Source organism: Terrapene carolina, unplaced genomic scaffold (genome assembly GCF_002925995.2).
Source record: "Terrapene carolina triunguis isolate 2854851 unplaced genomic scaffold, T_m_triunguis-2.0 Scaffold22, whole genome shotgun sequence".
In the NCBI taxonomy this organism is placed as follows: Eukaryota; Metazoa; Chordata; order Testudines; family Emydidae; genus Terrapene; species Terrapene triunguis.
The window spans coordinates 8,578,203-8,592,603 of NW_020664373.1; the positions used below are offsets into that span (position 1 = coordinate 8,578,203).

The 14,401-nt window shown below is 37.9% G+C and overlaps 2 protein-coding genes across 6 annotated transcripts in view; one reads left to right on the forward strand and one right to left on the reverse strand.

Annotated features, from left to right (window-relative positions):
• LOC112117524 (oral-facial-digital syndrome 1 protein) overlaps window positions 1-2,683 on the forward strand; it is a 61,116-nt gene extending 58,433 nt beyond the window's left edge. The window contains exon 23 of the mRNA XM_024215487.3: window positions 2,285-2,683. Coding sequence (XP_024071255.1) covers window positions 2,285-2,330 — 46 coding nt within the window. The 3' untranslated portion in view covers window positions 2,331-2,683. The remainder of the gene's footprint in view (window positions 1-2,284) is intronic.
• Window positions 2,684-5,711: 3,028 nt separating this feature from the next.
• LOC112117525 (neuronal membrane glycoprotein M6-b) overlaps window positions 5,712-14,401 on the reverse strand; it is a 130,832-nt gene continuing 122,142 nt past the window's right edge. For 3 of the 5 annotated variants that reach the window (XM_024215494.3, XM_024215491.3, XM_024215493.3), the window contains 4 exons: window positions 12,173-12,344; window positions 9,570-9,643; window positions 9,135-9,200; window positions 5,712-6,565 (listed from right to left, as the gene is read on the reverse strand). In XM_024215494.3, the coding sequence (XP_024071262.1) occupies window positions 6,416-6,565; window positions 9,135-9,200; window positions 9,570-9,643; window positions 12,173-12,344 (462 nt within the window). In that variant the 3' untranslated portion in view covers window positions 5,712-6,415. Of the gene's footprint in view, window positions 6,566-7,155; window positions 8,222-9,134; window positions 9,201-9,569; window positions 9,644-12,172; window positions 12,345-14,401 lie in introns of those variants that run through there. The other 2 variants (XM_024215492.3, XM_024215495.3) reach the window with 1 other exon arrangement.

Consider the following 14,401-nt stretch of genomic DNA (forward strand, 5'->3'; position numbering starts at 1 on the left):
TTCCTTATCCCATTACACAGGTCCCTAAGCCATCCCACAAAGCCCATTTTTTCATTCCATCTATTAGATCTGTGGGTTTTATTTTTTTATTTTTTTAAATTGCAAATAGAAGTGGTGCAATGTTATGCTCGAGTGGATTGGCTTGTCTGAATTTTTACATAAAGAGCTAATTGTTTAAGTAAATCTTGAACTATCCCTGCTTCCCAATGATTGGTTGTTATATTCTTAGCTAAAACTAGAGGGTATTTTAATGCTTTTCCTGCTAATGCTTCTGCGCTTCACCTATGATGATGGTCTTTCCATTGAAATCATTGGAAGTTAGAGTAACCCTGGTACAGACAAAAAACAGCAGATGTAGCTGGAGTGTTTCAGTAGAAGTTTGAATGGTTTAATAAGATACATTTACTCAAGTAGATAAACATTTATTGCATAATTTAAATTTGTAAGTTGTAACTAAAGTGTGTCTTCCTTACTGTGCCTGTGTTTACACTACAAGGTAGTGGTGTGACTTCCCCTGCTTGTGCTAGCTCTCTTCGGCAGCGGAGGCACAGCTGAGCCATACCCCATAGAAACCCATCTGAAACCGGTGGGTAAATACCCTGCCCTGCCCAGCCCAACCTCCGGTGCCACTACCCAGGCTTCTGCAGCTACACTATTTATACTCGTATTGGTCAATGAGAGCTAGTGCAAGCATGTGTAGACTAGCAAAGGTAATTACATCTCTAGCGCATAGCGTAGGCAGTTTATATTTCTCCCCTCTCACATGCTGAACACTGTGTTACGTAAGGTTGTGCATGAATGGTGACAATAAGGGATTCCCATCTAACAAAAACAGTGTATTATCTATCTGCATTTGGGTAGTGATCAATGGCTCCGTGTCTAGTTGGCAGCTGGTATCAAGCGGAGTGCCCCAAGGGTCAGTCCCGGGGCTGGTTTTATTCAATGTCTTCATTAATGATCTGGAGGATGGCATGAATTGCACCCTCAGCAAGTTTGCAAATGACACTAAACTGGGAGGAGTGGTAGATACATTGGAGGGTAGGGATAAGATACAGAGGGACCTAGACAAATTAGAGGATTGGGCCAAAAGAAATCTGATGAGGTTCAACAAGGACAAGTGCAGAGTCCTGCACTTAGGACGGAAGAATCCCATGCTCTGCTACAGACGAGGGACTGAATGGGTTAGGCAGCAGTTCTGCAGAAAAGGACCTAGGAATTACAGTGGACGAGAAGCTGGATATGAGTCGACAGTGTGCCCTTGTTGCCAAGAAGGCTAACGGCATTTTGGGCTATATAAGTAGGGGCATTGCCAGCAGATCGAAGGACATGATCATTCCCCTCTATTCGACATTGGCGAGGCCTCATCTGGAGTACTGTGTCCAGTTTTGGGCCCCACACTACAGTAAGGATGTGGAAAAATTGGAAAGAGTCCAGTGGAGGGCTTCAAAAATGATTAGGGGGCTGGAGCACATGACTTATGAGGAGACGCTGAAGGAACTGAGATCGGTTAGACTGCAGAAGAGAAGAATGAGGGGGGATTTGATAGCTGCTTTCAACTACCTGAAAGGGGGTTCCAAAGAGGATGGATCTAGACTGTTCTCAATGGTAGCAGGTGACAGAACAAGGAGTAATGGTCTGAAGTTGCAGTGCATGAGGTTTAGGTTGGATATTAGGGAAAACTTTTTCACTAGGAGGGTGGTGAAGCACTGGAATGCGTTACCTAGGGAGGTGGTGGAATCTCCTTCCTCAGAGGTTTTTAAGGTCAGGCTTGACAAAGCCCTGGCTGGGATGATTTAGTTTGGGATAGGTCCTGCTTTGAGCAGGGGGTTGGACTTCCAACCCTGCTATTCTATGATTCACAAATAGGTACCCTCTTATTTTTTGATAGGATGATTTCATTGTGTCAGAAGCTTATGCTCAGACACTGGTATTAATTTTCAAGAATCCACTTGCTGCCTGGGACTATTGACTATGTCACTGTAATTTGAAAGGCTAATTTGTAAAGCCAGAGGTAGGAGGTTTAGTGACCAGACAGTAAATGTGAAAAATCAGGATGAGGGTGGGGGGTAATAGGGGCCTATATAAGAAAAAGATCCAAAAATTGGGACTGTTCCTATAAAATCGGGACATCTGGTTACCCTAAGGAGGTTGTCCCTTCTTAAATCTCAGGCAACTGGAACTTTCTAGTAGGAAGGGAAGATATTTAGAAGTATGAGTAAATTTCAGGTAGAAGACTGCTTCAGAACCAATTCATAATTCCTTTCCCCTTCCATCCCACATTTAGTGCTGCAGGCGTCTCTCATGGAGAACCGGATGAAGACTTCTGGTGAATAGCAGCTACTATCTCCTAATGACCAGCACAATGGAGGATGGTGTGAAGTTATGTAAACAGTCACTACACCACAAGAACTGAATATTTTCATGCACAATGGTTTCAGCTGGGGATCAGAATTAAAGTTTAACATGTTCATATTAAAAAAATTAGAAGCCTTTTACAAAGACATTATCCCAAATGAGTAATTTTAGATGAATCTACTATGGACTGGTAGTACTAATAGCTGCTAAAATCATAAGCACACGGCCTAACCTTTGTGTTTTAAGCTTTCCCATATCTTTACAAAATATTCTAGGAGTCACTGCAGCCTGTTGATCAGAAAGTGTTTGTTTTCGTACTCATGAAAAAGCTGTGACTGAAAAGCAAAGGTGCCTATTCTATTAGGATGTAAAGCAGTTCAACATTTTTTCAGGTAAATTAGGTGGCTTTTAAAAAATACCATCCTGCCTTAAGAGAAGAGTTTTAAAGACTAAATGATAAAAATGAAAATTCAAAGTAAGTAGATTTGAAAGTGAGTTGTCTTTTCCAGCATGCTTATATTGCTGGTTTCACAAATGGCATGTCAAGAAGACTATCTGCAACACAAGGGCTCAGATATGTCAATTATGATTAAAATTTTTAATGCGTTCTGATAGATACCTGATAACTATTTCTTTGAGACCACCTTTAGATTAGTGTAGTTTTTCACTGGAGATAACTTGTTTAAGTACTTTTCTAAAGCAGCAGCAAGACAGGGGAAGAAAAATACACTTTTTAAAAGGTGAGCTTCATGCTGTTTCACTGCTGGTATCTTAAATATTCCATAAGAGAGGGTACAAGCACAACTGTCTTAATCTTCTACATTTTTTTAGGTTTGCATTTTATAGACTGTGCTGGTATTTTTTAATAAAATATGTCACCTGTACTCTGACACGTTCTCATTATTGAGGTACAGAATTTCTAATTAGTAATAAATGTAATATGGAAGTACTATTTGGTTTGTGGGTAAATATTTTAAAGCAGCAATATGTACTACTCCAGAGGTTCTCAAACTAGGGAGCAGGGAATGTATTCTGGGGGAGAAAGAATGAGATTTTGGGGGGGGGGGACCCCTTTCGTTGCACATTTTACCACCAGCAATAAATAACTAGCAAAGCTGACTTCTCCAGATCGATCAGGTCCTCAGTTAGTGCTGTGCATTTCTGTTCAGATGGCAACAACTGTGTATAAACTTTACATAAATGCACACACCACATCATAGCAAATGGATTAAATTATAAGCATGGACCACAATCACAGTTTTGCTTTTGCTCTTATTACAATGGCTTGTTGGCTCACTCCTGCAACAGAAACATAATACTTCAAGTGAAGAAAAAGAAGCTGAAACTGACTGAAGTGAAGCACTGCCGCTGCATCGATCCGTATATGTACTTGTGTGGCAGGAGGTGTAAACTACTACAGCCACAAAGAAAGGGGGCATAATCAAATAAGTTTGAGAACCACTGTACTATACAGTAGGTATAGTGAAGGTGCAACTAGTAGTGTACTTGATTTGGGCCATGGTTACTGATAACGTGTAACAAGGAGAAAACCCTAGCTTGACTCTCAGGTGGTTGCAGGGTTAGCAATCTCTTTCTGTAAAACTGAGTGCATGAGATGTGTAATAATTAACATTGACTGATTCTTCATTCAGCCACAGTCACTATTGGGAAGTCAAGTTGGCCATACTTAAAAGTTTGTATCCCTTTAAAAAAAGCAAATTGAAGGAAAGAAATGTCATTTCTCTGCTTTAACTAACTTTTTTTAGTAAATTAATATTTAGCTCAAGAGGATATTTACAGGTAACTTCACAGCAGAGCCCAGTGATTTGGGATAGCAGCTGAGCATTGAGAGGTAGGGACATTTCCAATTTTGTATAACGCTCGAGAACCAAATATGAAGACAAATAATTACATCATGCACATGGTCTTCTGTCCTATATGTTTACTGCCCAGGGTATTAGTTTGATTTTAAGAACTTATGAAAAGCACTTTGGTGCATGATGCGACTTTAATTTGTTCTTTAAAATGCTGTAGCAGTTGTGGGCTATTATCACACTGGAAACATCTACAGCCTGTGGCATGCCACCTAGAAGCAAAGTCCTGGTAGCATTTCTCCCCAATCTGGTGATATATTCAATAAATATTGAATTATTTTACTCAGGATGAACTTATCAGAGATAAATTCAAAAGTTGTAAGATGTAGAATTCATCCAAATAAAGTAACTTTCTCATTGTTTGTACAGCTATAACTGTCTAAAAAGAGTCTTAAAATAAGTATAGACAAATGGTGTGTCTATTATCTACAAATATTTATTGTAACACTTGGATATAGCTACAGGAAGCCCTTGGCACTGATAGAAAATATTGATTCACTGTTAGGTTACAAAAATTTATACATAGCAAAATTTAATGCTCTTTACATAAAAATATTAGACTACTTAAACAAAACTTCAGAAAACTCCCAGTAATAGCTACATCGAACTAGAAAAGAATTAGGATTTAAGACACTGCCTCCATTACCCTTATGCAAACACTGGGCTAGAACATCACCTGCATTGCTGTAGAAATGTTTCTCTTTCATGCAACAGGTAAAACAAACACTAGGCTACACTGTCATCTGCTCTACATACACTTTTTGCCCCCTTTTTAAAAACTGTCAAATTAGGCTTTTAGGCATTTAACCAAAAAATTCAACTGTAAGGTAATACTTGAAAAATGTCTGTCCACATCTTAATATTGACTTAACTAAAGAAATTTGTGCTTCCTTTTTATTTTAATATTCAGCCAACAGTCAAAACTAATCAAACCACACATTAACTTAACATGGGAATATAACTTGACTTTACCATTTAATTTTTTTTCAAATGACTGATACTTGATTACCCCCCCATACTTATATATATTTTGTAAAGAACAAACACCAACTATACCCATCACTAATACTCAAGATATCACTGAATATTTCTGAAAAAAACAAAATGAAGGCAGACTGCTGTGGGAAATGACTTTAACACGGCACCAGATTTTTTGCTGAACACCACACTTGCTTTTTGTGATTTATAAAGAGAAAATGAATAAGCACTGGCTATAAACTTAAGCACCGAAGTAGAGAAAGGTGGCTGACCAGTGGTCTGCTTTATGGCTGTATTTTTTTTATAGCTTATGTGAAACTCTGCAAATTCACTAGTCTGCTCATTTGGAATAGTCAAATCAGTTTCATTTTAATAAGGTAACACCTTTTGCTTAATAATACAGATAATGGTCTCCTGCTACTATATAAATGCTAAGACATTTATAGAAAATAAATATTAAGGCAAAGCTGACATTTATTTTCAAAGAAGGGGATCATTATCCTGACAGGCATCTACATTCCATCAATTAATAAAAATAATTAAAACTTGGAGCAGCTGAGCAATTACTCAGCACCCAGCTTACGCAGATAGTAAGTGCAGTAGAGTGACAGTGGCTCACTATAGCATTATTGAAAAAGATGTGGCTCTGAAAATGGACTTCTGGTCTTCAGCCCATAAAAAAGGTGGTTTTAGTTAGACACTTGCCCTTTTATGAATCAGCTGGTTTATTACATGCTGAGATTGTATCAGTAAATAAACATGAGCTATGAGAAATCTGATGAGCTAGCCACAGTTTCATTTGGTATAGAACTGGGATAATTGTTTTATCACATCTCATAACTGTGCAATTATTTATGGCCATAAATCTCCTGCTACTTGCTGTTTTGGGTCACCCACTACAATTTTGTGGATGAGCTTTAGGCCACAAGAATAAATACCAAGAGTCTCAAAAGGATGACTGACTGGTCACTTGTTACAAAGTGTTGCCTTTTAAAATGGCTGGACCTGAAACCTCTTAAATCTGTACTAAAGAAAGGAAGGTTACCCACTGGAAGGTTTCCCTTTGAACATGTTCCAGGAGCTTGAATGTGAAGTTTTTACACTTCTGTATTAGATTGTTTGGTAGACATACATCTGTACTGCAGAGCAGCTGTTTGACGATTTGTCAGAACTACACAATTCTTCTGTTGAATTACTCTGGCAAACTTTTATGTGTAAGAATTGAGTTGCTCTTTTGACCGAGACTGGATATCTTGAAGCTCCTGCTCTTCTTTTGCTTTGATATCTTGGTAAGCTTGCATTTTGCTTGCATCCTTTAAGTAGGCCCAGTTAGAAGACAGTATCATGAGGAAGTGGATCTGGAAGAGAAGGGTGAGCATGATGGCTAGTGAGCATGTCAAGAGGCAAAGCGAGCTGCTAGTCAGATTAAGACGTTCATTAAACAAAAGTTATTCTACATTAATAAGCATTCTGCTATTAAACAGCACAGAGGCTCATTTCAATTGACTTCTAGAATTTTGCATGCTTATCTTCTAGTTTGCTTATTAAAAACTAGCTAGAGTGTGTTAGTATGCAGAAGTAGTAAAAATGAGCTAAAGAGTTTTACTGATCTGTTAAAATGCAACACAGGAAAAAAGGAAGCAAAAATATAAGCAGCTTTTTGCATTTGGCAAATATATACTCTGAAGCTTAGAGTTGATAACTGATGCTTAAGTTTGTGGTGTTTTTCTTTAAACACATGTAGTGCAAAGATTCTGGTGAGATTTCCCTCCCGTCCCATTCAACCCCCCCCAAAGAAGCCTAAAATTGTAAACATTGTTTACTATGAATAATAAAAAGCTACATTTTAACATGGGGAAATTAAATAAGGAAATGTGAGTCCGAAACTATAAGTAAAAACATGCAGGCTGAGTTAACAAATCTGAGTGGTGGGAGTTTAAAAAAAAAAAAAAAAAAAAAAAAAGTTATAAAAATGCCATTTTCTACTTTCAGGTAAAGTTTGAGCATATATAGAAATTGTTTCAGTTTGCACAGTAAAAATCTCTTGCCATCTTCTTTTCACCAAATTTCATGCAAGAAAAATCTACATCTGAAAACACCTTGATTCTTTTGTGCCTTTTCAACAGTGTTGGTCTATGCACAGTTTCACTTCCCATACAGTCAAACTTATATTTTGAGATCTGGCTACTGAGAAATCAGTTACTACTTCATAAACAGTACCAGCACAAAAGTTACCTAAATGCTGTTTCTTACAGTCAGTTTGGGGTCCAAAAAGGAAAGTGATTGTTTTACGCAGCGCTATAGAATGGTATTTTCTTTTTCCAGAGAAAGCATGATTTGGCAGTTACTTGAAAATTTAGTATTGAAGTTTCAATTCTTGTAGAGTTTCCTGAAGCCTCACTAATAGGCTGTACCTTGTGACTGTCATCCATACATTGGAAATACTGGCAAATGTATAGGGAGCCTTTTAAAAAAAAATACATTTGTAAACACATGGTACTGTATGTCAGTCAAACAGCTATGTACTGGCACTATTCTAATCAACCTGGTCCCTTGTACACCATCTATAATGTATGCTTTATTCTTACTATTGAAACTAGTGCACAAGAGAGAGAAAAATAATAATCACTGCCATTTAAAAATTTGTTTGAGAGATAACTGTTAGGATGTCTTTCATTTAATAACTCCTGTCTTCAGAGAATGATTTGCAACAACTAAAGTAACTGAATCCTCTCAACGTTTAGAAAATAGCCAGATCTCATCCACATCAAAATTCATATACAATAAGTCATTTTATTAATCTGATATGCTAAACGATGCTTACTGAAGCTATTTACAAATTACTGTAACAAAATTGAAAAGCTAGACTCTTAGTCTAGAGTGTCAGTGGTATTTCAGGCTACACATGCAGCTCTTTACTGGGCTTATGCAATTTAGAATTTAGTGCAGCAATCTTCCCGACTCTTAAACTTCAAAACAGCATAGTTATATGTGGTAGCCATCATGTAGATCAGCTGGTGGAAAAGAACAAAATACAGGAGAGTAAGATACAATAAGCTGACGGCTCAAGCCCTCTTCAAGCAATTTTTCGATCAATTCTATGACAGACATAACTGTCTCAGATGATGATTCAAGACTTGTACTAAGCAAATATTTTGCTACTCTGTTTTAGATACATTCTACAGTCTGGCCTGGGGCAGCTACAGTGGAAGAATAGTGAATATCACCCCTGAATTTGGCTAATGCGATGTTAAAAGTTGATCGTTCCAATAGTCCCTTACTGTAAGAAAAAAAGTGAAACATGCCATCTTGTTAGTAGCTACGTTTCCACTTGCTGCCTAAGTAGCTTTTGTAGGCCCAGTACCAGTGACCTGACCCCAAGTGTCCTAGGTTCAGACAAGCAGAGTAACAGGTTTACATACTACCCTTCACTGCGAAACAAAAAAAAGGGAGAGAAATGACTCAAGTTTAAGAATCCGAGAAGCAGGATATTTCAGAAGAAAAGAGGAGTCAAGAAGTTTGGTTATTTCTAAAGAATAAAAAACCTAACTTCTTATGGCCAGAATTTGGGATTTTTCTGGCTTGAAATTACCAGAGTTGGGCCTTGCCCCATCCGGAGTCAAACTGGAATTGCAAACTACAAACAGAGTAATTTATCAAATGCTATTAAAAGAGTTGCAATAAGCAAAGTTCTATTCAAAATATTATCCCCTCAAAGTTTGCTTGCCTTTATGATGGATGTTCTAATTTAAGAAAGCTACATTGTGGTGCAATGCACCTAAATAATGGTGACTATTCTACAAGCTTAAGTGCAACAGGTCACTCTGTTTTCTTTGAGGTATCTCTGTTTTCAAGGTGTTTAATATCTTATTAAAAGCTGAAAGGAGTGTGTTAAGTTTCATTAGAAATATGGAGGATGTTACCCACCAGGGCTATGACAGTGGCACCAGCTCCAGCACAGGCCACGATGAACAGGTGATAGGACATGTAGAACTAGAAAAGAAGAGATTAAAACAAATATTTTAATGATTAGAGGAAAATACAATTGAATCTGTTAGAGTTCTGCATTGAAATGGCAAACACGGCCAATTCTTAAAAAAAATTTTTTTTCTCTATTGCTCTATTTATATTACTGGTTATTTACAGAACAGGTAGCCCAGAAGACTTTTAAAAAAATTGGTTAGAGAACAGTTTTTTTTCTGGCTTTGGATGGCAGGAAGAAAGATGTTAACAATATTGATATTTGCCACTGTTGCATAGATGGTGGTTTTGGCATGTTAGTAGAGGCTTCTGAAAAACACATTTATCTTCCAATATGACTTTCTTTGGCTTCTGCAATAGCCCTGTAATTTGTTATTGTACCTCATTTGTGTTGCAGATGTTCTCTAAAATTGGACCACAAGCCCTGCCTGGTACAGCATTCCAAGGGATGATACCTGAAATGACAACGCCAGAGCAAAATGTACAGTTAGTTCTAAACAGCCAACGCATAACCTTCCATTCCTCTCAAATCTTATTCCTCCCCACCCACATGCCAGTTGTGTTCCCTTATGATGCACCCACACATTGACCAGTACAGCTTTGAGTTGGCAGGAGAAACTACAAAGAAATCGCTCAGATTGTGCATTCTCCATACACCAAGACTAGCTGCTGCTTGCCAAATGTTCTCAGATGTAGGTTTCCCATATGGCAGCCAAATGGTGATTTTACTCACTGTTGGCCTATCATATGTGAGCACGCCCAACTCCCCCGATTACGAGGGGCAATTTGCCTCTCAAAAGGTACGTGGCACCTTTCAGAATTGGGCTCAATACTGAAGTCCTTACTAGGCCAAAACACCACTTGAGTAAGGTTTCATTATTTTGGTGTAGTTGGTGGTAGGGAAGAATTACAAAAACACAGTATTTCCTGTTTCATTTCCAATGGGTAGAAAACATTTTAGGTGAACCCTGGTACGTATAAATCCAATACTTGCAGACCCCTTTCACCCCCATAATGAACAAGATGCTTATTTACTGACCTTATTGGTTTTTAAAGTAAATGAGATCTGGAAGATTCTAAATGTTTAAACTTTTAGGCCCATAACAGATGTAAATCTTAAATACAGGTAAATATCTTTCATTTAAAATATACTGCAAGCATGTTTTTCAATTCATTTTGTAGGCCTGGCCATGTTAGTTTTAATCTGCAGCTGATCACTTTAAAATATATTATTGTCTGTCTTCACAATACAATTTAAAGAAGAGTTTTCAACACTATTAAAGCCCTTCAAACTCTGCTGGTTGGAATTAGTGGTTGTGGCAAGGGCAGACTGTCTGAACATGAATTTATCTTAAATTCATGGTACAGCTGCAGAAAAAGCGTCACAGGATTTACTCCATAACCACTTCTAGTTCTGCTTTGCAATTCCAAAATACACAGCACCAAGCCAAGTAAATACTGTGGCGGGGTACTAATGATTCCTTAGTCAAAGACACATGTACTGAATGTGATTGTTCAATTCTGATGTGCATATTTGGATTCTTGCACATTTACACTGAATAAAATTTTATTCTGGATTTTTGACCAGTTGCATTTGGATGGAGTTGGTAAATGATGCATTTATCAACTAAATGAAGATTTTTTTTTTTTTACTCTGGGTTTTTGCAATTAGATGGAAATTGGAATTCAATTAAATGTACAAAAACAGCATTTGAAATATATTTTTTTACTAGTTAAATAAAATTAAACTGCTGGATACATACAATAAATAAGCTTAAAATGCTTTGCATTTAAAACTGAGTTATTAAATAAAGGTCATTCATTTTAGTTATTGAATTAACAGAATGTTTCTGGTCACCATGGGCCAGACTGTCAAAGGTATTTAGGTGCTTAAAGATGCAGATAGGCACCTAACCTGCCACAGCACTTTTGAAAATCGCACGAGGCACCTCACTCTCATTGAAATAAATGAGTGAGATACTTAAATTGCTTAGGGGCTCTTGAAAATCCCATGAGGCACCTACCTCCCATCATTTTCAATGAGAGTTAGGTGCCTAATGGAATTTTTGAAAGTGCCATAGCAGGTTAGGTGCCTATCTGCATCTTCAGGTGTCTTAAATACCTTTTGAAAATCTGGCTCCATGTCCTTCATGTTTTTAGAGTTAGTAGATCTCATCCTCTATCACCTTGTTTTTATTCATAGATTGGAAGAGGAAAACAAGTTGACCTGCTTTCAACTACCAGTGGGTTTGTCAAGTTTGAATGAACTAGTCCAAATGAAAAAAATATTCTCTCTGAACCTGCTAACTAAACTGAAATCAAAAAGAAATAAGACAAAAGCTTTTCTGCACAAACAACTGGACTTACAGTCACCCCACGGTAGAGGCTGAAAATAATACAGATGCTTACTTAATGTATTATTTTAATGTAACATTTACAAAGCTTGAGTTGACCTTGAAAGTTAAATATTTTTTGACTGATTCTGTATATAGTGAAAAAAGCAGCACCCTTCCAATAATTAATTAATTTGAGGATGATTCATTGTTGCAGCATTTTATTACTTAAATTATTTTAATAGATTATTGTAAGTTTAGGCCTTAAAATAGGTTGTCATAATTTCAAATTTTAAAAATCTGTTTAAAAGATAAAAATTAAATATAAATTCAGTTTTTTTATATTAAAAAAAAAATCAATTTGTATCCACTTTGTTCTGAAGCATTTTATTTTGAGATTGTTATATATTTAAACCTGATATAATAATATGGGTAACAGCTACAAAATCAGTTGAGATACATGATTTGCCTGTTCAGTTAAACTGAATGCATCTGGAAGAAGGTTAGTATAAACTGCATGAATTGAAAAAGTAATGGCATTTTCAGAGATGCCATACTCTGCTTTTTGGTTCATCTGATAAGACAGACAAACCAACTGAAGATAGCACAAGGAAAGAGAATAAAGAATTTAATCAGGATTAAAATAAGTACCGTATTGCCTGACATCCACGCAGATCTGGTCCCCTGAAGCGGTCATATTTGTCTGGAGTGATTTGATGACTTCACAAGTTGACCATATGTTATAGAACATAAAGACAGGCACAGCAGAAAAGCCAAAGACCCCAAGCCAGGACACTCCAAGCACATATGTGAGGAAAACAAACTGGGCAGAGAAAACACATTTCAAGTTTAATTCTCTGAAGTGAACAGAATGAATATGCTCTCTCCGGGGGGAGGGGTATCTATATTTTAAATAAGCTCCTACAAGTCATTTTCAGGAAGTTAAATATTAAAAGCCAGTTGCCATACAATTTTTTCCTTGTAAATAGGATCTTTTGGGCAGTAGGAAAATGACCAGGCCAGCATTTCTCATTTCTTGCTTGCTGTTTTCTTTAAACAAATACTTGGCTCAAAGGCAGTAGTGAACATGTAAGACTCAAATGCTCCATTTTTAATCTGCTTGAGTAAACAGCTTGGTCTTCTGAAAGAGCAGTTTATTAATCACAGTTAGAAGAATTCTAAACTGAAACAGGAATTCTGATTTTAAGTTAAAACCAGTAAATGCCAACAAATCAAATATAACAGATTTTAAAAAATCAATTATATACCAGAAATACAAGAAATTCTCTAATTCTTGCCAGCTGTACACTATGCAGGGGGATCAAACCATGCACATCTCTCTGGAGATATGGTGGGGTCAATTCTGAACATAAATTTAAGGAAACCCATTTTTGTCTCCTGAAAAATTAATCTGGGTTCCTAAAATGAGACACCAGAAACCCTAGCAGGGGTATATCAACTAAGACAAGCTGTTTAAAAGTGTTTTAAATTAACAAGACAAAAGATCATAGACATGAGATGAAACATCTAGAATCCCTCCTTTGGCAGGATTTAATATCGTTGCAGAAGATGTCTGAGATATTAAACAGATACTACACTAGATTTTGGCTTTGGAACGGCCCCTAATTTTATTTTATGTTCTGAATTGTTTGCTAGACTAAATTTTGCTTTAGAGAGCATGTAGAGAGCATCATTAGAGAGGTGTGGTTAACACACTGGTCTGGGCTTCTGGAGATCGGATTCAGTTCCATGCTCTACCGCAGACTTCCTGCGTAGGGTGACCAGACGTCCCGATACAATCGGGACCATCCAGATATTTAGGCGTTTCTCCCGCGTCCCGATCAATCTTCAGTCGGGACCCTGCACTCTGCCCCCCCCCCCCCCCCCCCCGCCCCCCCCCCCCCCCCCGCCCAAACCCCCAACCCCCCCCCCCCCCCCCCCCCCCCCCGCCGCCCTTCTCCGCTGGCAGCACTCGGCTGTTCTCGGCTTTCCTCACACACACACACACACACACACACACACACACACACACCCCCGACTGCCCGCAGCACTGGGCCACAGTAGGGAATTGGGAGAGGGAGCTGTTTGTGTCGTTACAATTTAAGTGGTGAACACTGCAGGGCAGGAACTGGGTTTTGGGGGGGGGGGAGAGGGGGTTGTTTTTTACTTTTGTGTATAGTTAGTGCCTAGCCCAGCGAAGCCCTGGTTCTGGTTGAGACCTCTGTTCACTACCCTGATACGTATAAATAATACATTTAGAAGGCACTAGTCCTGTATCTCTAGCTTAATTGAAACATATGTACCAATTATATTGTAAAAGTTATATCTAGGTACTGAAAATACGTCCTCCTAGTTTGTATTAAGGTACAGAGGTGAAAAACTGGTTTTGCCAGACAAAGGGACGTATTTTCAGATTTCTCCCTAGATTCCTACGTAGATTAAGTATTGTAAAGCCAACGCAATGGAAACCCCTGTGAAAGTCAACAGGAAAAACAGGTCAAAGCGGGATGTGAAACAAACAGGAACAAGGGAAGACACCTTAGAGCCAGCATCCCTGGAAAGAAACCACAGGGATCATCCTGTCTTCGGGGGAGAAAACAATGAGTTTGGGGAAATATAAGAAGCAAAAAGACATTTTGTCATCCTTCACTGAGGAAGCTAATAGGACCGCACTTTTTGCATTCATGAAAATTGGATCCTGGCCACGTGGGCTAGTGACAGTGAGAGGTTGCTTTATGTGAGAAACTGCTTTAGACAAGAATTTTAGCCTGTTACAGTTAAGTTTAGACTGTAAGATAGAACTTGTTCTCATTATCCTTGCTCACTATCTCTTAAATCTTAATCTTTGTAAATAAACATATTTGTATTTATAGTAAGTAG